The sequence below is a fragment of the Engystomops pustulosus genome, chromosome 4 (assembly GCF_040894005.1).
Source record: "Engystomops pustulosus chromosome 4, aEngPut4.maternal, whole genome shotgun sequence".
Taxonomy (NCBI): domain Eukaryota; kingdom Metazoa; phylum Chordata; class Amphibia; order Anura; family Leptodactylidae; genus Engystomops; species Engystomops pustulosus.
In genome coordinates, this window is record NC_092414.1 from 115,438,708 (window position 1) to 115,464,306 (window position 25,599).

Consider the following 25,599-nt stretch of genomic DNA (forward strand, 5'->3'; position numbering starts at 1 on the left):
GCTGTGGAGGATCGTGGAGGCGAAGATGGGGTTTTCGCACGGGAGGTGTTTGGGCCGGGGTCCTGGGCAGGGGGCTGACTAGCAGATGACACAGGGGAAGGAGCAGTGGTGTGCCCAGCCGGAGGTGAACGGGCTTGGTGCCATTTAGTGGGGTGTTTAGCATTCAGATGCCTGCGCATACTGGTGGTAGTTAAGCTAGTAGTGGTGGAACCCCTGCTGATCCTGGTTTGGCAAAGGTTGCACACCACAGTCCGTCGGTCATCCGGTGTTTCTTTAAAGAACCTCCAGACTTCTGAAAATCTAGCCCTCGCCACGGGAGCTTGACTACGGGCAACATTTGGTGCTGATGCACCAGCTCTGGCCCTGCCTCTGCGTCTGGCCCCACCACTGCCTCTTCCAACCTGTTCTGCTATAGGACTCGCCTCCGTCTCAGAAGCACTGTGTTCACCCGGCCTATCAACCCAGCTTGGGTCTGTCACCTCATCATCCTCCGATCCCTCAGTCTGCTCCCCCCTCGGACTTCCTGCCCTGACAACAACTTCACCACTGTCTGACAACCGTGTCTCCTCATCGTCCGACACCTCTTTACACACTTCTTCCACTACGTGAATAATGTCATCATCACCCACAGACTGCGACTGGTGGAAAACCTGGGCATCGGAAAATAGCTCAGCAGCAGCAGGACAAGTGGTTTGTGACTGTGGGAAGGGTCCAGAAAACAGTTCCTTAGAGTATGCCGGTTCAAATGCCAAATTTTGGTGGGAGGGGGCAGACTGGGGGGAAGGAGGCTGAGGTGGAGGAGTGCCGATTTCGGTGACATGGGTGGACTGCATGGAAGACTGACTGGTGGACAAATGGCTAGAAGCATTGTCCGCAATCCACGACATCACCTCTTCGCACTGTTCTGGCCTCAACAGTGCTCTACCACGAGTCCCAGTAACTTGAGACATGATGAACCTAGAGAGTGTACCTCTGCGGCGTTCCCCTGCTCCCCCATCAGCAGGTGGTGTCTCACCCCGCCCAGGACCACGGCCTCTGACCCCTGCAGTAGTTGGACGCCCACGTCCACGCCCTCGTCCTCTACCCCTAGCCCTCGGGTTAAACATTTTCCAAATTAAAGTGTAAACTTGAAAAAAAAAAAATTTTGTGTTTATTTTTTTTCAGTTTTTTATTTTTTTTAACAAAACAATGCTATCCTATTGCTATGGCTAGTTTCTAACCTACACTGACAGCACACAACTGGATTTTGTGCTTTGCAAGATGAGTTTGAGCTATAAATCGAAATAAAGGTAAAAAAAATCAGCAGACTCTGCCTAATTCTAATCAAAGCCCTAATAAATTGTCCCACTTCGGTGTTTGAGGTGGATATGCGTGTCACTAAGAGCTAAACACAACGGTCGCAGGTCTCCCAGCAAATTCCTCACAATATGGTACTAGCTGCACTACTAGTGCCAGCAAGCCCAGCCACAAGCAAATAAAAAAAAAAAAAGTATAACGTTATTGTAGCCCTAAGAAGGGCTGTTGGGTGCTTGTAGAATCACTCCTGCCTAACACTAATCTAATAGAACACCCTAACGCTTTCCCTGACCAGCAGCAGCTCTCTCCCTAGCGGCATCCAGACACAGAATGATCCGTGCAGCGCAGGCAGGGGCTAGTCTATCCCAGGGTCACCTGATCTGGCCAGCCAACCACTGCTATCGACGTGTAAGGGTACCACGTCATGCTGGGTGGAGTGCAGAGTCTCCTGGCTTGTGATTGGCTCGGTTTCTGGCCGCCAAAAAGCAAAACGGCGGGAGATGCCATTCTCTCAAGCGGGCGAAGTATTCGTCCGAGCAACGAGCAGTTTCGAGTACGCTAATGCTCGAACGAGCATCAAGCTCGGACGAGTATGTTCGCTCATCTCTAATTATAACTAATAATTCTAATAAATAAAAAAATGGGGATCAAAATTAAAGAACAATTTATAAGCACTTTTTTTTCAGAAATAATGTCCCCTGTTTTCCGGAGTATAAAGACTTTACCCCAAACACACACACACACACATATATATATATATATATATATATATACGGAATGAAAGTCCAGGCAATGCTGCTTTTTTCTTTTTTCTAATATATATATATATATATTTATATTATATAATATATATATATATATATATATATATATATATATATATATATATATATATATATATATATATATATATATTAGTAACAACTCTCAACTCCCTATATTTAATAAATCCACTCATCCCATCTGTTCTTAATCCCCTCTGTGACACTATACATTGATCAACATTTAACCCCTTAACGACCTGGCCCTTTTTAGTTTTTTTATACTTCCATTTTTCACTCCCCACCTTCAAAGAACTATAACATTTTTTATTTTTCCACGTAAAGAGCTCTATTATGGCTTGTTTTCTGCGTAACAAATTGCACTTCATAGTGATGGTATTTAATTTTCCATGTCGTGTACTGGGAAGCGGGGGAAAAATCCAAATACAGGCAGTCCCCGGGTTACATACAAGATAGGGTCTGTAGGTTTGTTCTTAAGTTGAGTTTGTATGTAAGTCGGAACTGTATATTTTATCATTGTAATCCCAGCCAGAACTTTTTGGTCTCTGTGACAATTGGATTTAAAAAATGTTGGGTTGTCATAAGAATCAATATTACCGTATTTTCCGGGCCATTAGGCGCACCGGAATATAAGGCGCAACGGTCCGATGCGCCTTATATATGTAATAATTCCATATATAAGGCGCATCGGACTATAAGGCGCAGGGTCGGGGGCGTGGCGGAGGTCCAGGGGCGGAGCGGAGACCCGACGGGACGCGACGCCGAGAAGAGACGCGGAACGCGGGGAAGGTGAGCGGGGAAGGTGAGGGGGAGGTGGAGAATGGAATACTTACATAGGTCCCCGCTACCGGAGACAGCAGATCTCCAGCGGGAACTGCAGACTACGCGGCAGAAGTTGTTCATGCCGCGTGGTCTGCAGTTCCCGCTGGAGATCTGTAAGTAGGGTCCGCTGCCCTCATATAGGGCGCACCGGACTATAAGGCGCACTTTGGATTTCCAAGGAAATCCAAGGCTTTTAAGTGCGCCTTATAGTCCGGAAAATACGGTAACACTAAAGCTTCATTATAGACACATTTGATAACTGTTACATCTGATCATTGTATCCTAGGACTAAAGCACAATAAATTACCAATATCCAGAGGCCCGTTTGTAACTAGGGGTCGTATGTAAGTCGAGTGTTCTTAAGTAGGGGACCTCCTGTACAGTGAAAATGGTGAAAAAAAGCATTTGCACAGTTTTCTTGTGGGCTTGGATTTTACGTCTTTCACTGTGCGCCCAAAGTGACATGTCTACTTTATTCTTTGGGTCGGTGTGATCACGAAGATACCAAATTTGTATAGGTTTTATAATGTTTTCATACATTTACAAAAATTAACGACAAAATCAATTATATTTTGATAGATTGGGCATTTTCGGACGCGGCGATACCTAATGTGTTTATGATTTTTACTGTTTATTAATATTTATATCAATTCTAGGGAAAGGGGGTGATTTGAATTTTTAGGGTTTTTTATTTTTATATTTACTATTTTTCAGACTCCCTAGGGTCCTTTAACCCTAGGTTGTCTGATCGATTCTAACATATACTGCCATACTACAGTATGGCAGTACATGGGGATTTTCCTCCCTATTCATTACAATGTGCTTAATACGAGTCAGCCTCGAGTCTTCGGAAGCCCCAAAGATGTCATGGCGACTGATCGCCGCTTTCAGATGACGTCACGGGCGGCCCCATGCGGCACCATCTTTTTTTTAAGCCAGCAGCGATCGGGGCTGTTACCAGTAAGTCTTGGCTGCAATATGCTTCTTATCTCCTCCATGTGCTGCTCTTCATCCCACATTGGGTGCATTGACAGGCATCAGGACCCAGAGAAGAGCTGTGCCAGGAAAGGTAGAGGACCCAGAAGCAGTACAACACAGCTTGAAAGTACTTACCACTCCCACGTCCTCTCCTGTTCCTGGGCCCACTCTGCTCTGGGTCCTGACGCCAGCACATTCAACCAGTATCAGCTGTCAGGACACACAGTGAGGACTTCTCAGATGCACTCATTGGACTGTGACAGAAGACTAAGGGTTGCAATGGGGCTTGACAGGCCATATATATATATATATATATATATATATATATATATATATATATATATATATATATATATATATATAGAGTTAATACAAGTTAATCAATGAGCCATTTGTACTTCAAGAGGAAGACCATTTGTCCCAGAAAAACAAGCTCTTATACAGCTGCATTTACAGAAAAATAAAAAGCTTGGTTTTTGGCAAGTGACACTGAAAAAATGCTTTAGTCACTGAGGGCCAAAACAAGAAACTAAACAATTAAGATTCTGTATGGTTTATTAAAATGCATCGAGGGAGCTCAATATTATTTATCACTTTTATTGTGAAACAGTAATAGAGCTGGCTGTACGAAAAGAACCAACAGGAGTATTGTACGTAGCCTCAGTTGAGAACACAGGAAAGTTATTAATTTGCTGGAAGGACAGCAATATAATGTATATTAGGCAATTGCACATTCCAAACTTGTTCTAAGTCTTAGTACGGTTTATGAATGTGCAATTAAGAAATAAGTCTTATAATATCTCAAAGGTCTGAAGTTTCACTTTGTGTTTACCCAACAACAAACAAGTTGTGTTATCAAGTTGAGCTATCAATAACATCAACACAAAGGGGTATACCCACGTAGACAAATTTCTTAAATATAATCAGGTTTAAATAAATAAGATTCTCTAATTCAATGTTATTAACAAAAATACACCATTTTACAGATAATTACAACCGGTGTCTCAGTCTTGGTGTGCACAATTTTGATTGCCCCTAGACACGACCCAGTATCTTCTGAGTTTAGGGTCAGGTATACATCTTGCTCTTCTGTCCTACGCTGCACTGAGCTGCTCTCAGCCTCTAGCCTCCACCCTTGCATTTCAGGACGAGCTCACATGGACTTCTTGCTGGCGGCCAGTGAGGAGAGTAAAGATAAATAAGTACAGCAAGGGGTAAAAATGATCTATATTGGGTAAATATCAATAGTTGATAATAGTTTGAGAATATTTTTCATGGGCAAACCCCTATAGGGAGAAAGCAGGACATCGGACATCACAGGAAGTCCATAGGCCTGCTGCTCAAAGTTCATGTGACTTTCCAGACACCTAAAATTTACAAAAACTTTACCAGGATGAGTAATTTATGGGTGACCTTATGAGGGTCCTGTAGTGACCCTGATAACATTTTGTGATAATGGCCAACCCCTTTCATTTCGAGATTACAGGTATTTAAAATTAAATTTCCAATGCATAGACAGAAGAAGAGTGAAGAAATCAGTTTTTTTTGGCAATGCATAGACAGAGCATATGTCCTCCTGCAGTCACAGGATGTGCAGAGTTCAGCTCTATTTTAAAGCAACATATCTTGGGCTTCTAGGGACTTTAGGAAGAGTGAGAAGGTCGAGAGAGGGAGCAATATGCCACTGCTCAAATTGTTGTGGTGGCATTTTGCAGTAAATAAGTGGGTTTTTGGTTGCAGTTTGGGCACGTTGTCTCAATAAGGTTCGGCATCCTTACCTAGTCTTACTTATAATTTTTTTTTCTTAGTTTACACCACATGAGAAAAAAAAAAAATCTACAGACTTAAAAAAAAAAAATTAGGAAAAATACAGTCACAAAGGAGAAATTAAAAACTCCTTTAACCCGTAGGGTATAAGTACTTGCTCTCTCCTCTCTACAAAGATTACTAACTTTATAACAACACTAAACTTGTAACATTTTGTATATTTTGTATAAAATGATGATCACAGGAATTACAAAGCCAGGCGTCATCATAACACTAACTGCCTTTGGTAGATCATTTTCTACAGGGAATGGACTTGCAAGAAGTTTTCAGAAAATCAGCAATGATTACAGAATAACTTCCGAAAATGTGTAAGAATGTGTTCTTTACTAAACAAGCCTATCTGGTTTGTCAGTCATTGCTCTGTAATTATACGTAAAATTGAAGCACGGCAATGGGTTGATAATAGCTTTAGGGTGGTGTGAGCAAGATTAATAACAGACATTCTTCAGGTATTACCGCATCTATCTTGTCAAACTCAAAAGGCCAAGGTATAGCAAAACTAGGCTGAAGCAGAGAGCTGTGCACCTATTTACTAGGATACACGTGTAACACAATCCAAGACATTGCCTCAACACTGGAAGATAGAAAGATAATCCCATCCCACATAGTCTAACAAGTCTCTTTCACAAAAGGAAACTATTAATAGCTGTTTATATGGAATAAGTATCACAACTGGGTGTGTTACATCTACATCCTCTGTGATGGATGCTTTCAGGTTAGGGTAATATGGAGACTTGTTGCAGAGAGCTGTAAGCAATCTTCTGGACTACAGAGGTCACTTCATAATTTTAACCCCTTCGTAACTGCCACATGGCAGTGCACATACCCTGTGCAAATAGCACATGTATAGATACAATGACAGTTGTCCACTTCTAGAGGCTAAATCTTCTAGATCCTGGCACCCAGAAATGTGATTCTCCTCTTTAATACAACACAAGAACTATAGGTCTAGGTGCTATGGTTTAGAACAGTGGTCCCCAAACTACGGCCCGCGGGCCACATGCGGCCCGCGGACCGTTTTTATCCGGCCCCCGCCGCATCCAGCGCCAGCGGCTCCTGCTGAGGCCCGCGGCAGTCGGGCAGGAGCCTCCGTCCGTCTGGACAGGAAGCTCCTGCCCGTCACTGAATAGTGCTCGACGCGGCCGATGCGGCCGCTCGAGCACTATTATTGCAGGTGGAGCGATGTGGCCGGAAGACAACCCCGGCGCACATCGCTCCTTGAACCTGGATGTGCGGCCGCGTGATGACGTCATCACGCGGCCGCGCACCCCTTCCCGGCCGACAGCAGCCCGAAGAAAGAAGACTCGGGAGCCGCTGCCAGAGGTGAGTATAGGATTTTTTTTTTGGACCAGCAGCAAATATATTTTGGCGACCGGGGGGGCCCTGGTATGAAAAAAATAATTAATTGTGGGGGCATTAAATAAAATGATTAATGGTATAGGGAATAATTAATGATGGGGGGCAGTATAGGGAATAATTAATGATGGGGGGCAGTATAGGGAATAATTAATGATGGGGGGCAGTATAGGGAATAATTAATGATGGAGGGGCAGTATAGGGAATAATTAATGATGGAGGGGCAGTATAGGGAATAATTAATGATGAAGGGGCAGTATAGGGAATAATTAATGATGGAGGGGCAGTATAGGGAATAATTAATGATGAAGGGGCAGTATAGGGAATAATTAATGATGAAGGGGCAGTATAGGGAATAATTAATGATGGGGGGCAGTATAGGGAATAATTAATGATGGGGGGGCAGTATAGGGAATAATTAATGATGGAGGAGCAGTATAGGGAATAATTAATGATGGAGGGGCAGTATAGGGAATAATTCATGATGGAGGAGCAGTATAGGGAATAATTAATGATGGAGGGGCAGTATAGGGAATAATTCATGGTGGAGGGGCAGTATAGGGAATAATTAATGATGGAGGGGCAGTATAGGGAATAATTCATGGTGGAGGGGCAGTATAGGGAATAATTAATGATGGAGGGGCAGTATAGGGAATAATTCATGGTGGAGGGGCAGTATAGGGAATAATTCATGATGGAGGAGCAGTATAGGGAATAATTAATGATGGAGGGGCAGTATAGGGAATAATTAATGATGGAGGGGCAGTATAGGGAATAATTCATGGTGGAGGGGCAGTATAGGGAATAATTCATGATGGAGGAGCAGTATAGGAAATAATGGTGGAGGTGCAGTATAGGGAATAATTAATGATGGGGGGCAGTATAGGGAATAATTAATGATGGGGGGCAGTATAGGGAATAATGGTGATGGGGCAGTATAGGGAATAATTAATGGTGGAGGGGCAGTATAGGGAATAATTAATAATGGAGGAGCAGTATAGGAAATAATCAATGATGAAGGAGCAGTATAGGAAATAATCAATGATGAAGGAGCAGTATAGGAAATAATCAATGATGAAGGAGCAGTATAGGATATGTGCAGTGTACAGAGGAATTTCTTATTTTTTTTTTTTTTTTTAACTTTAGTCCGGCCCTTCAACGGTCAGAGGGACCGTGAACGGCCCCCTATGTAAAAAGTTTGGGGACCCCTGGTTTAGAAGATATAATCATTTTAAAGGAGCTTTCCCACCAAGGAAGTTAGGCCCCAGCTTGCTGATCTGTGATGAGACCCCCACAAATCACGAGTACGGGGGGAAGGGGGGTCCACAAATTAACAAAGAAAGCATAGTTTTCACATTTGTACTCATGTGTCTGATAATTGTATAAAGAAAAACATTTAATAAAACTTGCATAAAGAAAAACATGTACGCCCGGAAAAAATACAAAGTGAAAATTGTTATTCTATGTTACGTAACATAAACAAATTGTCATTCAATAGACTACCAATTAATTCAAAGTTGAAATGTGAGGCACGCACCCAGAGAGAGTAAAACTATATAATGATTCAGTCTGCAAAGAACACATCAGACCTTTATCTCCAGTCCATAAATTATCGTCAGAATGATGCAGTCAGGCAGTTTAGTATGATGTGCGTGGTTGGAAGTGGTACAAGTAGTAGACTGCCACAGATGGAGGGCAGGTACACACCAAACTAGAGATCCATGACAGGAACAATAAGTGCAACATACAATATTCTGTGCAGCTCAGAAATCATGGTAAGACTTTTCAGATCTGACATTTCTGGAGGTCTATGTATACAAGGAGACTGGCATCTAAATTGTCTCTTTGGTTACATGTCATCTTTTGTTTGGGGATCAAACATTGCATGTTTACATGTCACATCATCATAAGCATCAGTGATTATTTTATTTAATCACACAACTGACATTGTATCCATTCCGTCAGATACTTGACCTATTAACACCCAGCTCTTGCTCCAATTATCTGCTCATGTAAATGAGCCTCTCTATACCCAAAATACTAGAAAGACGCACTTTAACAAAAAAGATTCCACGTAGGTAGAGATTTACAGTAGGGGAAATAAGTATTTGATCCCATGCCGATTTTGCAAGTTTTCCTACCTACAAAGAATGGAGTGGTACATTTTTATTGTAGGAACACTTCAACTGAGACAATGGGGCACATTTACTTACCCGGTCCAGTCGCGATCCAGCGGCGGGTTCTCCGACGCCGATTCGGGTTCTGCCGGGATTCACTAAGGTCCGTGCGCCGATATTCACCAGGTTTCGCTGCTGCGCCGAGGTCTGCCGAAGTTCACCTGCTTTTTTCTGGTGTATGTGAGTGCTTGATCTTGCGACACAAATGGCTTTTTAAATTCAGCGTTTTTTCCGAATCCTTCGGGTTGTTTTCCGGTGGCCACGCCCCCCGATTTCTGTCGTGTGAAAGTCGGCGCGATTGCGCCAAAAATCGATCGCGTGCGCCACAATCCCGTGAAATACAGCGCAAAGCGGAAATATTCGGGGAAAACCCGACGGATTTGCGGCTGCGGACCCTTAGTAAATGTGCCCCAGTATGTAAAAAATCCCCCCAAAAAAATCACATTGTATGATTTTTTAATTATTAATTAGCAGTTTATTGCATGAAATAATTTTTTGATCCCATAGAAAAAAAATAAAGTTATATTTGGTATAGAAACTATTTATAGATGTCAGCCACTGCCTGTATTTCTTGACCAAGTTTGCACACACTGCAGCACAGATTTTGGCCTCCATACAGATCTTCTCCAGATCTTTCAGGTTTCAAAGTGGTCGCCAGGCAACACTGCATTGGGTTCAGGTCTGGAGAATGGCTAGACCAGGACCTTGAAATGCTTCATAAGGAGCCTCTCCTTAGTTATCCTGCCTGTGTGTTTTGGGTCATTGTCATACTAGAAGACCAAAGGACGACCCATCTTCAATGCTCTTACTGAGAGACGGAGGTTTTTGTCCAAAATTTTGCAATACATAACCCCATCCATCCTTCCTTCAATACAGTGCAGTCATCCTGTCTCCTTTGCAGACAACCACCCCAAAAGGATGAAGTTTCCACCCCCAAGCATCACGTTTATGACAGTGTTCTTACGGTTGTTTTTCCCATCCTTTGTCTTCCTCCAAACCCTGCAAGTGGAGTTGATACTAAAAAGTTCTATTTTGGTCTCATCTGACCACATGACCTTCTCCCATGCCTGTTCTGGATCATCCAGGTGGTCAGTGGATAACGTCAATTGGGCCTGGACATGTGCTGGCATCCGCAGGGGTACCTTGCAAGCCCTGAATGATTTTAATCCATAATGAAGTAGTGTGTTACGAACGGTAATCTTTGAATAATCTTTCTGTCTCTCACAGCTGAAGTGTACATACCACTGCAATAAAAATTACTCACCTCTCCATTCTTTGTAGGTGGGAAAACTTGGAAAATCAGCCTGAGGGGTCAAATACTTATTTCCCCTACTGTATTAGTAGTGTTCTGAGAGCAGAACTGTTCTAGTTGCCCAAGGCATCCAATCAGATCTCAGCTTTTATTTTCCCACAGCGGCTTATAAAATTAAAGCTGAGCTCCGACTGGTTTCCTAGTAAGACACCTCTTCTAAATGTCCCCCATAGTGTACAGGTGTTCTCTTAGCAGTCCATTACCCAGGTTTACAGGCTGTCAGATAAATGCATACATTTACAAACTGTCTGTAATGTTACTTCCCATGCATATAAAACTGTGAAATACTTCTGCAAGTGACAATATAGCAATCAGTCTGTGAGCAGAAGTAAAGAGACACTTCCTGTGCTAGAAATGTATGTAGAAACCTACTTTAGAAGGAACTGTAAAAATTGAGCAACAAAAGGTGTATTAGTATACCCTTCCTGCCCAGCAGTAAAGATTATCCACGTAAACACATTAAAGGGACATAAATTATGTAATACTTGGATATAGGGATTACTCTTCAGTAACCATTTACTAAACAATGAAAACTAATTGAACTCACATATTCTTATTGTTATGCAGAGAAACAAAGGAGGGATGTTTTAAAGTGGTTGTCCGGTGACAAGTGAGCCCATATGCATAGTATAGGGGCTAAATTATTGTTCATGCACGGATGACAAGAACCAGGATCCATTGCGCCCCCAATGAATAAATCAGCCAGTAGGACATGAACCAGCTGCTCTATTTATCTCTATAGCGCCAAAGGAGATAGCTAAGCGCCATACCTAACCATATCCTTCAACATCATAGAGCTGAATAGAGCAGGTGGCGCATGCATGACTGATCTATTTATCTGGTTCTACAACAGGGGTATGATGAAGCAATTTAGCCCCTAGTGCAGTGGTGGCGAACCTATGGCACGGGTGCCAGAGGCGGCACTCAGAGCCCTTTCTGTGGGCACTTGGGCCATCGTCCCAGCACACCAGACAGAACTCAAAGAATCTTCCTGCAGTTGCAAGCCACTTAAAATATGCGGCTTTCAGGCATATTTTGATACTTGCTTCTCTTCTTAGAACTGTAGGAAGAGGGAGAATGAGTAGACAGGACAAAATTATCTATGGAGGACCTCCTGCTGGCCCCACCATTCTCTGTGTACAGAGAGACACTGGAAAGAAGCTAAAATTATGCAAATTCCCCCTCCTTTCCATTGTGTTGCTGTCCTCAGGAGGCCAATCTGATTGAAAGTTGTTGAAGAACAGGGAGCAATAAGTTACTGCTTTTAATTTTTGGTTGGCACCTCACGATAAATAAGGGGGGGTTTGGGTTGCAGTTTGGGCACTCGGTGGCTAAAAGGATCGCCATCACTGCCCTAGTGGTTGTCACCAGACATCCCCTTTAAGCTACCAGACCATGCAGCCTTCTTCAAGGCTCCATGGATTTTGGGTGCCCCAATGCTGACCAAAAGTCATTTCAGATCATTTAGAATCCAACAGAGCTGAAACAGCATAAACGGATATTACCTACTGCCGCATTACAAGAACAGCAGCTAACAATTCAAGGTGAACAGAAGGTCTTTTATTCACCACAGACTTTTCTTATCAGTAAGAAAAAAAAGACACTTTTTTCCCACTGTTTAACCCCTTAATGACGCAGGGTTTTTTTGCTCATTTCTCGCTCTCCACCTTCAAAAATCCTTAACTTTTTCATTTTTACGTGTACAGAGCTGTGTGAGGGCTTATTTTGTGTGTAACATCACAGGAAAGTAAAATGTGTTATTTATTATAACAAGCCAAGTACTGGGAAGCAGGAAAAAAGGCACATTCTTGTGGGCTAGGTTTTTACGACTTTCACTCTGCGCTCCAAATAACATGTCTGCTTTATTCTTTGGTTTGGTACGATCATGATGATACCAAATTTATATAGGTTTTATTGCGTTTTAATACATTTTCAAAAGTTAAACGAATGTGTACGCCATGTTTTTAGTGCCGGTGCCAAAGAAGGGGTTGAGCACCGATTGCGGGTGATAGCAATGGGTCTTTGCTGCAATATGCAGCAAAGCCCATCTCTGTATAAAGAGGGCTCAGCCCGTTTGGCTTTTCTAGAAGTGTCTTTCTTCATTACTATAAGGGTAAGAAGATGCGAAAATGTTAACACAGCTGCTTACACTTAAAGCAATGAAAAAAAAAAACGTTTCCAGAGTAGCCAAACTCATTGTAACATTTAAAAACACATCCGTTCTGACGCATCCAAACGCCACATATGAACACAGACTAAATGTTCTATGACACATCGGCAAGAATCTTCAGCTGCAGCAATGTCAATCAGATTTCAAAAAATTTCCCACACATTCTGCAGTAAAAAAAATAATAAATTGAAATCTGACAGTACAAAGTGACCGGTCAATTTATGCTGCAGATGGCTGAAATTTTAATTTGCTGAGAAATATGTTGTTCTGCCAGAACACAAACCACCAGTCTTTGCTGGATGTTCCATCCATTTTTTTCATTCTTATTCATGTCCATTGTGCCATTTACAGAGACTTCATAATAAGAGAGAACCAAACATGTTACTGTTCTCTGCGATATACACACTCATACATACACTGCAGAAGAAGGACTATTTAGAACAAAACACATCATGACTGATTCATTATTATATAAGCCTAGAAAAATAATAATGAATGAAACATTTTTGCATTAAAGGAAATCTACCATCAAAATCAGGCTTGATAAACCAATACACTCACTGATAGATAAGCTACCGTGACTGATCATCTGCATCTATTTGTTACTCATGGCCGCCTTTGTTACCTGAGCTTTACAGGCTGTTACATTGAGCAGTAGGGTCTCCCCCAACTATCTGAGATAACAGAGGGAGAGGGGAAGTATGGACACATCACTTCTCTCTTTTATCTATTGTGGATGGGAGTAAACTTACGCCTCACGCATGGTCATGCGAGGTGATGTCACGCGAGAAGCGTGAATAATTAACAACCGGAGCACTAGGCGCAATAACGTTTTTTTTTTACAGCGTTCCCTGTGTGTAAACATTAAAGAAGACTGTGCGGGGATCATGGAGAATACAGCTATAGGTGTATAGATATGTGTAGCTTAATTTTACTAAAATAAAATGGTAAATTTCCATTAAAGGTTGTTACACTGTCTCCGTATACCCCTCTGTCTGCTGTAATCTCATTGCAGCAGAAGAAGTGTCAGTGCACAGTGGGAAGGCAGGGGGTTGCTCCTTCACAGTGTAACAAACTGCCATTAGAGAGCATTGCCTCTATCCCTTTATTGTCCCTCTACATGCCTGTAAACCCAAGCAATGAGGTCCTAAAGCTGTATGCAAATGACCTGTGAAATGTCCAATGAAGCATTAGCATATTCAAGCTGTCCACTCTATTCATGAGTGGGAGGCACAGCCGCACCCCCAGTGCATGACGGACAGCCTGTGTAATGATGTGAGGCTGTATAATGATGTGCTTCCTGGTGCTGGTGGCCACGCCCCCTGCAGCCTGTGTGTGTGTAGGAGAGATACAACAGCTCCAGGCAGCAGCCATGTTACAGCAGAACTTGTCAGATTCATGTGTAGCTGATGTCTGTGTCAATCACCTGTATATTAGGAGGATGCAGCATGTCAGCAGATGCAGCACACATACTAGCCATGCTTTACTATACATTACACACAGACATGAGTAGGGGGAGGAGAGGGGAGGGGTAACAGGGGTGACATCACTGCCTCTGACCATGTGACCAGCCTCATTTGCATAATAAAGAAGAGATGATTTTACAATGAATAATGTATGAAATAACTATATAAAGGCTGGGATGGGATCCTTGTGAGCTGCTCCAACAGGTAGAGGTGACAGGACTAGTGACACAGACCTGATGACAGGTGTCCTTTAAATAATCGAGTGCTGCGGCTTCCAATTCATTATTGAACAATTAGGACACTTTATATGCTTTCTACTTTTCAAAAGTAGAGTCTACAATGTATCTGCTTTAACAGAGAATAGGGAGATTAAGATTGTTCACATTGGGATCATTGATCTCTATGGGATAACACAACATCTGTGCTAATGGAAGCCTCAAGTCATAGTTGCCAGAGGTAGAAAAACCTACAGCTACATTATAATTGTATTCCCCCTCACTGGATATATTTTGCAGCTCACATGTGCACAGGCATTAATTAATCCTAGCCATATAGTCAACATCCTGATAAAAGACAAAATAAATGGAACTGCTTATGACAACACACATAAGTATACAGCAAGGCTGTCTATAATGACAGCCTCTGGAGGAGTCTACAAGGTAGTTTATTAAAACTATTTGCTCTGATTTTTGCAAAATGTGACAGCTTCGCCTCACTTTTGAAAAACCTAGAATACAATATATATTTTTTAGTTTTCACACTTTTTGGTTAAGTATATAATTCCACATGTGTTAATTCATAGTTTTAATGCCTTCAGTGTGAATCTACAATTTTTATAGTCTGTACTGTACATGTTTAGTTTTTCGATCCCATTTGCATTTCGTGAGATATTCAACCATCTCCACCTTTTTGCTACACCCTGTATATATTTTAAAAAAAGAGGAGGTGACTCTCACTTAGGGGTGGCTGTAGAAGGCAAAGATAACATCACAGGATAACTGAAAATCTCAAGATAACTTCACATTACAAAGATCTGCACATAGAAATGTCAAGCTTGTTGCTCCACAGTAAAATTGATGCTTCTATCGCCTATAAGTGGAAGCAGTCATTTACAGATGTCAGACTATATAATTTCTCATTATTTGGTGAAACAGGTGGAACAATTCACAGTAAGATGCCCTCCTACTTCTCCAACATGCATGCACACGACTATGATCTAAAGAGCTTTGCACAGATGAGTGTCAAGAAATACTAGTGCACACCCATCTTCAGATTTTTGATGGAGATGAACTCTTGTATTAAGAATGACAAGGAGCCTGTCATGGCACGTTGATGCCTGGGTGTTAGAATGTGACTGCACACAAAATTGATTACAAAAAAAACCTACTTCAATAACGTCTCATCTCATTCATGGCTTTATTTCAGATGTTGCCAAGCATCATAACAATCCCACAAGTTTGACTGACAAAAAGGCATGTATTGCATCGTGGGTGTATGCCTTATGTGATGTGGTTTTCAGGAACCAAAGACCAAAAGAGGAGTAAGCCACAATTGCACGCTACATAAATAGGGGGTTACTGATTAACTATGGCAAAGAAAATAATGATTTGACACTGGATACCAATCTGGTCCCTGCCTTCATTTCCTAACCTTCTGGAAAAAAGCTGACAAATGTGCATTTGTTTCTACAAGCCATATTTCTATGCTAGACAGCTAGAATGTGTATTGACATTGTGGCATGTGCATACTTAAAAAGTCTATATTTTTTGGAACTGTGGCACCTAGAAACAAAGTTCTGGTGTCAGTTAACGGAGACGATTAAGTATCACGCGATGATGTGTTTCTAGATGCCCCAGAACCGGAAAGATCCCCTGTTAGAGATGCAATCAGAAATAATAATTTAAAAAAAAATAGAGTGTATTTTTTTTAAATTTAACCCCTTAAGGACGCAGCCATTTTACAGCTTAAGGCTCAGCCCGATTTTTTGGAATCTGACTTGCTTCGCTTTATATGGTTATAACTTTTGAACACTGTTACTTATCAAAACGATTCTGAGATTGTTTTTTCCCCACATGTTGTACTTCATTTTAGTGGTAAATTTTGGCAGATAAGTTTTGCGTTTATTTACAAAAAAAAGAAAATATGATAAATTTTTTGAAAAATTTGCCATTTTCGAAATTCTAAATCATTGCGTTTTCAGGCAGATAGATTTACCAGCTAAATAAGTTGCTGAATAACATTTCCCATTTGTCTACTTTACATTTTCATAATTTCTGAAATATCTGGATAATTTATTTTGACGTCACGCGGCTTACAAATAGAATAGCGCTTTTCCGGATTTTCAGAATTGACTATTTTGGGGATAAATACAGTTTTGAATGAAATTTTACATATTTAGCATCAAAACCCCCTATATAATCTACCCATTTTCAAATCTGCACCCCTCAAGCTATCAGAAACAGCTTTTACGAAGATTGTTAACCCCTTGAGATCTTCATAGTAATTGAATCAAAATGGAGGTGAAATTTAGAATGGTCAAATTGTTCCCTTATACGTTCATTTAGCACCAAAATTTACACATTTCCAAAATATAAAAAGAGAAAACCCACCATACAATTTGTTCTGCAATGTCTCCTGAGTACAAAGACCCCCCACATGTGGCCGTTACTTGTTTTATGGGGGCACAGCGAGGCGCAGAAGGGAAGGAGCACCCTGCAGCTGCCAGGATTTTAGTTTCCTCATTGGCCCCTTTTGAAGGCTATAAAATTTTCGCTTTTTCGTTATTGGGGCATGTGACGGCATTTTTTTTGCGGGATGAGATGCTTTTTCCATTGTTACCATTTTGGGGTTGGTATCACCTATTGTTGAAAATTTAGGAACTTTTTTTGAGGGCAGGAGTAGAAAAGCATCAATTCTGTACTGGATTTTTGACTCTTTTTTTTTTGGTGTTCACCGTATAGCCTAATAATCCTGTTATCTTTATTCTATGGGTTGATACGATTACGGGGATACCAGACATGAATATATTTTCTTACGTTTTACTAAATTTGTCAAACAAAACCCTAATGTGGGGAAAAATCTATAATTTTTGTATTGCCATCTTCCAAGTGGCATAACTTTGTTACGTTTTTGGCTACGGAGCTGGTTGATGGCTTGTTTTTTGCGGGACATGTTGTACTTTGCACCAGTATCATGTCTGAGTACATATGGTTTTTTGGTCGCATTTTATATCATTTTTTGTGGGATTGAAAAGGTAAAAATCATAATTTTTGGAGGGTTTATACCAGTTTTTTTTTACGGCGTTTATCGTGGGGGTTCAATAATGATTTACTTTTATTCTACGGGTTGTTACGGACGCGGTGATACTATATATGTGGGGTTTGTGTTATGATTTAGACTTTTTTTTTGAGTTATATGTCTCTTTATATGTTTTGGGGGTTTGGGGCATTTTTAGTGATTTATGACTTTATTTTTTTATTGAATAACTTTTTTTTTTACTTTTTCACTTTTATACCATGGGACATGAAGAAGCAATCATCTGATTGCTTCTTCATGATAATATTCTGCAATACTCATGTATTGCAGAGTATTATCAGTGTCAGCCTATGCACTTGCATAGGCTGGCACTTTGCCAGTAAGATGACGTCACAGACGCCATCTTACTGGCAATTCTTGCTAGTAACTCTGGGGTCCAGATCGGACCCCAGAGTTACTATAGCAACGATCGGCGCCCCCCGAAAACGGTTCGGGGGGGGCGATCGTGGGGGAAAGACCCCCCAGATACTTGTTAGATGCCGCGGTCGCGCTGACCGCGGCATCTAACGGGTTAAGCACCCGCGATCGGAGACAACTCCGATCGCGGGTGTTACACTGGGGTGCCGGCTATTAGTTACAGCCGGCACCCCGTGTTTCCGGATGCCGGTTCGGCTCTGATCCAGAGCCGAGCCGGCATAAGCGCCGTGGCGGATATATCCGCCACTGAGCGCTAAGTCACTGCGCTCCGTGGCGGATATATCCGCCGCGGAGCGTGAAGGGGTTAATTAAAAATATGTAATTAAATGGTCCTATAAAGTTTAAAGCACACCTGCCACAAGGAATGCCATTTTTAGCAGGTGACAGGTTCCAATAGCCTATGCTATGCTGATTTTAGATATGCCCTTGTCAGCATTCTGAATCATCTCAGTGCTTTATAAAATTTACTACACATTACCTGGCACACCTGTCATGTCAATCCCCAGGGGTGGGGGTTTGGTTGGCAGCTACAGCAGCCTCTGTGTCTGTCTCCACTCCTGCACACTGATCCAGCTCCCTCCCCACTTCCTGTCATGTGCATTGAGAAGGCAGTAGAGAGGGGGATGGTGTACAGTAGAGGAAGAATGCATGAGGTGAATGAGCATAGGCAAACAGAAGCTACAGTGCCCCCACATTGACTCAGCTAATATGAAATAAAGTTTGATAAAGTACTGCAATTATTCAGAATTCTGCCAAAGGCATTTTTAAAATCAGCATAGTCTATATCTCCAACTACAAACTACATTTCTGGTGACCGGTTTGCTTTACAGAAAATCTACCATCGAGATTTACCAGGCACACTTACTCATCGATCCAGGCACCTAGTAAGCTTCAAGTAGGCTCCTGTCCCTAAGAGCCAAAAAGTTGATGTGGACACTGGGTGAATAAAGCACCTTAACTTTTGCCACAGAAATCCCTGGAGTGCTACAGTTATTTAGAAATATATATATTATATATATACGAAGACCTGTATATAGACGTGACTTCATTTTGGATAAGAAATTGGCTTTGTGGTGCATTTCACTGTAATCAGTCACATGTTATTTAAAAAGAATAAAAGGCATAGGCCTTTTATAAGTAGTTGATATCAGTGGTGGGGAACCCATGGCACGGGTGCCGTTGGCCCCATGATTCTCTGTGTACAGAGGCACACTCCAAAGACGCTAAAATGCTGAAAATTTTCCATCTTTCTACTATGTTGCTGTCCTCAGGAGGCCAATATGATTCAAAGTTGTTGAACAGGGAGCAATAAATTACTGCTTTAATCTTTGGTTGGCACCTCTCGATAAATGAGGGGGGTTTTGGCTTGCAGTTTGGCCACTTGTCCTCTAAAAGGTTCGCCTTCACTGTCCTAGCTGGTCTCTTTCTGAGCATATGAGTGAAGATCCCAGGGATCCTGCTGAGGGTGCGGTCACACGTCGCGTTTAACGCATGCGTTTAAAAACGCATTGCAATAGCTGGAGAGTGATTTGCCTAATTAAACAGCTGCTAACACCTGTGTTTACAAAACGCAACCGTTAACGCATTGTTAACGCATGCGTTAACATCGCGGTTAACGCATGCTGTTGTTAACGCATTGTTAACGCATGCGTTAACATCGCGGTTAACGCATGCGTTTTGTAAACACAAGTGTTAAGAGGTGTTTACTTAGGCAAATCACTCTCCAGCTATTCCAATGCGTTTTTTAACGCATGCGGTAAACGCGACGTGTGACCGCACCCTGAGAGGGAGAACACATGCCTGGTTAAACCATTTTATGATGTCCAACTTCTCCACTCTTCACACAGTGACTTGTGCAATTCAGCACTGGATTTTTGGCTCTTTATGCAACGGTCATAGAATTTCACTTGTGGGTAAGCAGTAAAGGCTAAAGATACACATATGACCAAGATCAGACAAGTTGACATTAAGTTAGGCTACCCCTAGTTCTTTGCAGACATGTTCCCTGTTAAGAACTGTTTAAGCCAAGAGAGAATTATTTTCCCGAAGATTACAATAAGGGGCAGTACAAGAAAAGGAGTGTCTCCTCAGCAAGAGGTGCTAAATATCATCCAAAATAATCCGGTCTATGATCAAAACTATTTTTAGGAACCAAATTTAGGAAATTATTTGAGTACATTACACTACGATGGGGCATTAGAGTTCTGCCATTAAAGAATATCACTTCTGGCACAAATACTGCCTCTGGACAGTGGGAAAATGTTGCAGATGTAGAAAAATCCAAATCTAAATGTAAACATATCATCCCACAGCAATAAACACAACACTGTTAGTGTCAAAATAAAAAGCCTGTGGAGCCAACCACACCTTCATAAGAAACCACAAAGGCTCCTTTCCAAAAAATTGCTCAATACAAGAGCGAAAAGGTGATAGGACACATGAAAGTGGATCCTACATCCATAGAGCATTCTTTGCCCCTTGCAATCTTATGGGGGACAGAAGCAGAGTGGAATACCACATGCAAAGTCTACTATGTTTTTCCATCACGGAAGAGCACAATTTAAAAAAAAGGCAGTGGTGTGAACTGGACCTAAAATGTACTGCTTCTTAGGACAAAATAGGTGATCTCTATAGCAAAACAAATTGCAAGTCCATAGCATAATCTGTCATTTATTTAAATTCTTGCTCATCTTAGTTTTAGGCATCTAGTAGGTGGTGCTGTTTAGTGATTAACAACACTCTGAACACACATCCATCTGTGGAACACTGCCAATCATTGACAAGACCACACCCACTGGACACCTAGGCATGGAGAGAGCACTGCGAATGGTCTCTGGGCTTACTCCTTGTTTATCTGCTAAAGCACACAGCTGATCTATTTGGGTGCTGGGTATTGTTGTATACCTACAACAATCAAATATTGAGGATCTATTCTATGGATACGCTATGAATATATTTTAGCCCAAAAAAACCTATACTGACAATTAGACAACAAGTGAAGTAGTACGCCTGTCCTGAAATGGCTAAGTAACTATTTTTCACAGCATAGTAAGCAAATATTCCATCTTCAGTTCGTACACAGCCTGTGGCTGACCAGAAATAAAGACAACGATCCGAAATAACAAAGCTGCAAAATATTATTGTCACATAGAAAAGAAATCCAAGGCCCTGCATCCTCCCCTAGTACTTGCTCATCAATATTTCAATGTCATCTGCAGTGACAATGCATTTCGCCATGAGAGAGCAACTGTCTGTTCTCTGAGAATGCATGAATAATTGAATTTGTAGATTGTAGATGCCCAGTATATGTGACCAACCTCTACACAGTATACACAAAACGTATTGTACCTCAATGCCATAAATAGATCTCAGTAGTAAAATCAGACTTTGCATACTTGGAGATACAAGGATCGTAATACAAGGCCTTTGACATTGCCTAAAAGCATGTAACTAGCAGGAATTGCAACTATTTACTGGAAGCAGACACACGTGTCCTTCCCTAGGGAGATCTCCCTGTACGAATCCGTCATATAAGGTAGAGCTGGAGAAAATTTAAAATTGTGAATACAGCTGTATATATGCTACTTCAGTGCGGTCTACTTCAGCAGTTTTCTTGTGTACTGGTTGTAAGCCACAGGAAACAGATCAGGAAACACAATGCCAAGCAGTACAGAAAGTGCTATGTATGACATGATCAATCTTCTACCATTACTGCAAAAAGTAGCCATACTCATAAGTGGACACATTCATGCCATAGCTGGAGCATGAGCAGATTTATTACATTTCAAGACATTTTACAGGAAACAGATAACACATGACATGAATTAGGGGTCAGTACTCATCAACAAAAGTAGCCGTGCCCCAACAATGCAATCTGGTGTCAGGAGACACATTGCCGATATGACATTGCTGTGAGGGGGCAAAACACAATAGAGATTTTGGGGTCCTGGCTGTCAAATCCCACACATATCTTTGCCATAGCTTACTATCGAAAACATTCTGAGGCAGATTAATTCATAATGTAAGATGAAAGTGCACACATAGAGATTGTAAATATGGCCATTTCATCCATAGGGATTTGTGTGTATAGAATATCTACCATTCTATATAGACCACAGCCTATAATGAATTTATCACAGTGTCAAAGGCTGCATGATCAATCTGGCACCAAACACATGTCTGAAAAGTTACAGCATTTCTATACATGCATAGAACATGTATAGTATATGGACAATCTATGTGGACTGCTGTCACCTGCTCATGGTATGCAGCGTACAGGCACCTCCACAGCACGGATTGCCCTAAGGCAGCACAGCATGAAGGAGGCAAGAACTAAATTACAAGAAATGATTCCATTGACCCACACATTAGAAGAAATGGATTCATGTTGCAGGTATCACAACAACCTGCAGTGTGTGGTTCTTGCATATGCCAGAGGCTAGTAAACAGTAGTGCCAGGCTGACATGGCATTTTCCCTACCAATTACACTGCCCTTCACTTTACAAAGTATACCGCCCTACATAGGACACAAGGATTGCACGCAGCATGTCACATCATGGGGCCACCAGCAGTATCACTGCCCAATACCCCCTACAGCCAGTGATGGGGCAGTGCCCAGCTCTGGGGAAGGCCCAGGACAGTGTGGCACCGTGCATCTCCTCTGCATTGTTTACCCCATCCCCTGACAACACAATAGCACAGCCAGCAGCACATGAATGAGCTCTGCCTGAACCTGCACACGTAGCAGGACAGGTGCAGGGTGACAGAGGTCACAGGGCTGCAGCCTCTGCCCCTGCTGGGCCCCGACAGGTGCAGCTGTGTGCATGGGGCAGCAACCCCCAACATGGAGACACGCCAGGCCTGCTCAGGTGGAGGGAGAGCCGGGCAGCAGGGACACTGCGTCTTGGTACAGGGAGAGGTCACAGGTCAGGCGACACATACACCCAGCCCCCAAACACACACGTACCGGAGAGCGACCCGCACCGAGCTTTCATCCTGCGAGGCCGACATGACGCCCAGTGTCCCAGCTACGTGCTGCACTGCTAGCTCACGGCTCCGGCTTGTCACCTCCAGCGGCTGCCATCTAAGGCCACCTCACAGAGCCCCGGGACATCGTCAGTGTGATGAGAGCCGGGAGAAGGAGGCGGAGCTACCGGGGGGAGAGGACAGGAGAGCTCACACACACACAACAACGCCCCCTACTGCTGGCGCACTGCGAACCGCCCCATCACGTCACCAGCCCAGCGTCACCTCACACTGGTGACTACAAGTGCTGACCCAATGGTCACAGCCTGGTACAGCGCTGCCAGTCTCATCTGAGTGTGCCAGCTTTATGACGTCACACGATACAATAGCCCTGTGTGACGTACTAGTTACCAATCACTAATGTGCCCCCCTCGGTGCCGCCCCCTTTTCCCAGCGCCTCCAGCTGTGGCTGTACCACCTGGCGGCACCCTGCTGAGGAGGAGGATGCGCCTCTTACCCTGCTGCCACCACATGAGCCATTGTTCTTACAATGGTGACAACATGTTGTAGTATAACTACAGAGATAGAAACTCCTGAAATCCCAAACCGCAGCAGTGTATAATGTAAGAGATTGCAGCAGCCGCCCCCACTATCAGTGTGATGTAGTATATAGGGTGATCAGGAGCAGAATAACAGAATATAATACGTCCTCTGTTTCTGCGGCTGACTATATGACGTCATTCTAGCGATGTCACACTTATCATTTATAATCTGCTCTGATATGTGTGATTAGTTTAAAATACCATAACAACACAAATAGAACCAAACTATATCCTGAATGTTTATTTTACAGTATATGTGCTGCAGACCAATAATATATACTAACAGTTAATGCAAAATAGTGTGAGTTCAGTGGCCTAACTAGGAGAGACAGGGACACCTAGCAGGCTACTGCATGGGGCCCCCCTTGCCACTTCCCAAAATATACATATTAGTATACTCACACATGCGAGTTACAATCACATATAAATACACTCATGTGCACACACAGTATATACACTCACCGGCCACTTTATTAGGTACACCATGCTAGTAACGGGTTGGACCCCCTTTTTCCTTCAGAACTGCCTCAATTCTTCGTGGCATAGATTCAACAAGGTGCTGGAAGCATTCCTCAGAGATTTTGGTCCATATTGACATGATGGCATCACACAGTTGCCGCAGATTTGTCGGCTGCACATCCATGATGCGAATCTCCCGTTCCACCACATCCCAAAGATGCTCTATTGGATTGAGATCTGGTGACTGTGGAGGCCATTTGAGCACAGTGAACTCATTGTCATGTTCAAGAAACCAGTCTGAGATGATTCCAGCTTTATGACATGGCGCATTATCCTGCTGAAAGTAGCCATCAGATGTTGGGTACATTGTGGTCATAAAGGGATGGACATGGCCAGCAACAATGCTCAGGTAGGCTGTGGCATTGCAACGATGCTCAATTGGTACCAAGGGGCCCAAAGAGTGCCAAGAAAATATTCCCCACACCATGGCACCACCACCACCAGCCTGAACCGTTGATACAAGGCAAGATGGATCCATGCTTTCATGTTGTTGACGCCAAATTATGACCCTACCATCCGAATGTCGCAGCAGAAATCGAGACTCATCAGACCAGGCAACATTTTTCCAATCTTCTACTGTCCAATTTCGATGAGCTTGTGCAAATTGTAGCCTCAGTTTCCTGTTCTTAGCTGAAAAGAGTGGCACCCGGTGTGGTCTTCTGCTGCTGTAGCCCATCTGCCTCAAAGTTTGACGTACTGTGTGTTCAGAGATGCTCTTCTGCCTACCTTGGTTGTAACGGGTGCCGATTTGAGTCACTGTTGCCTTTCTATCAGCTCAAACCTGTCTGCCCATTCTCCTCTGACCTCTGGCATCAACAAGGCATTTCCGCCCACAGAACTGCCGCTCACTGGATGTTTTTTCTTTTTCGGACCATTCTCTGTAAACCCTAGAGATGGTTGTGCGTGAAAATCCCAGTAGATCAGCAGTTTCTGAAATACTCAGACCAGCCCTTCTGGCACCAACAACCATGCCACGTTCAAAGGCACTCAAATCACCTTTCTTCCCCATACTGATGCTCGGTTTGAACTGGAGGAGATTGTCTGGACCATGTCTACATGCCTAAATGCACTGAGGGTGCGGTCACACGTTGCGTTTCCTGCATGCGCTTAAAAACGCATTGCTACAGCTGAAGGGAGATTTGCCTAATTAAACAGCTGTTAACGCTTGCATTTACAAAACGCAAGTGTTAACGCATTGTTAACGCATGCGTTAACATCGCGGTTAACGCATGCGGTTGTTAACGCATCGGTAACGCATTTTGTAAACACAAATGTTAAGAGCTGTTTAATTAGGCAAATCACTCTTCAGCTATTCCAATGTGTTTTTAAACACATGCGTTAAACGCGACGTGTGACCGCACCCTGAGTTGCCGCCATGTGATTGGCTGATTAGAAATTAAGTGTTAACGAGCAGTTGGATAGGTGTACCTAATAAAGTGGCCGGTGAGTGTACACACACATACAATGCCATATGCAACATCCTCACATGCAGTGTATACAGACACCTTATACACATCACAGTATATGTTATATACATATTATGCTGGACATGTGTAGTACAATATAGATATATTGGTGCACATTAGAGATGAGC

The 25,599-nt window shown here is 42.6% G+C and overlaps 1 protein-coding gene across 8 annotated transcripts in view; it reads right to left on the reverse strand.

Moving 5' to 3' along the window:
* The window catches only part of KIF21A (kinesin family member 21A), a 103,701-nt gene extending 80,474 nt beyond the window's left edge, over nucleotides 1-23,227 (reverse strand). For 3 of the 8 annotated variants that reach the window (XM_072147113.1, XM_072147115.1, XM_072147112.1), the window contains exon 1: nucleotides 22,886-23,226. In XM_072147113.1, coding sequence (XP_072003214.1) covers nucleotides 22,886-22,929 — 44 coding nt within the window. In that variant the 5' untranslated portion in view covers nucleotides 22,930-23,226. Of the gene's footprint in view, nucleotides 1-22,885 lie in introns of all 8 variants that reach the window. The other 5 variants (XM_072147116.1, XM_072147119.1, XM_072147114.1 and 2 more) reach the window with 2 other exon arrangements.
* Nucleotides 23,228-25,599: the final 2,372 nt, after the last annotated feature.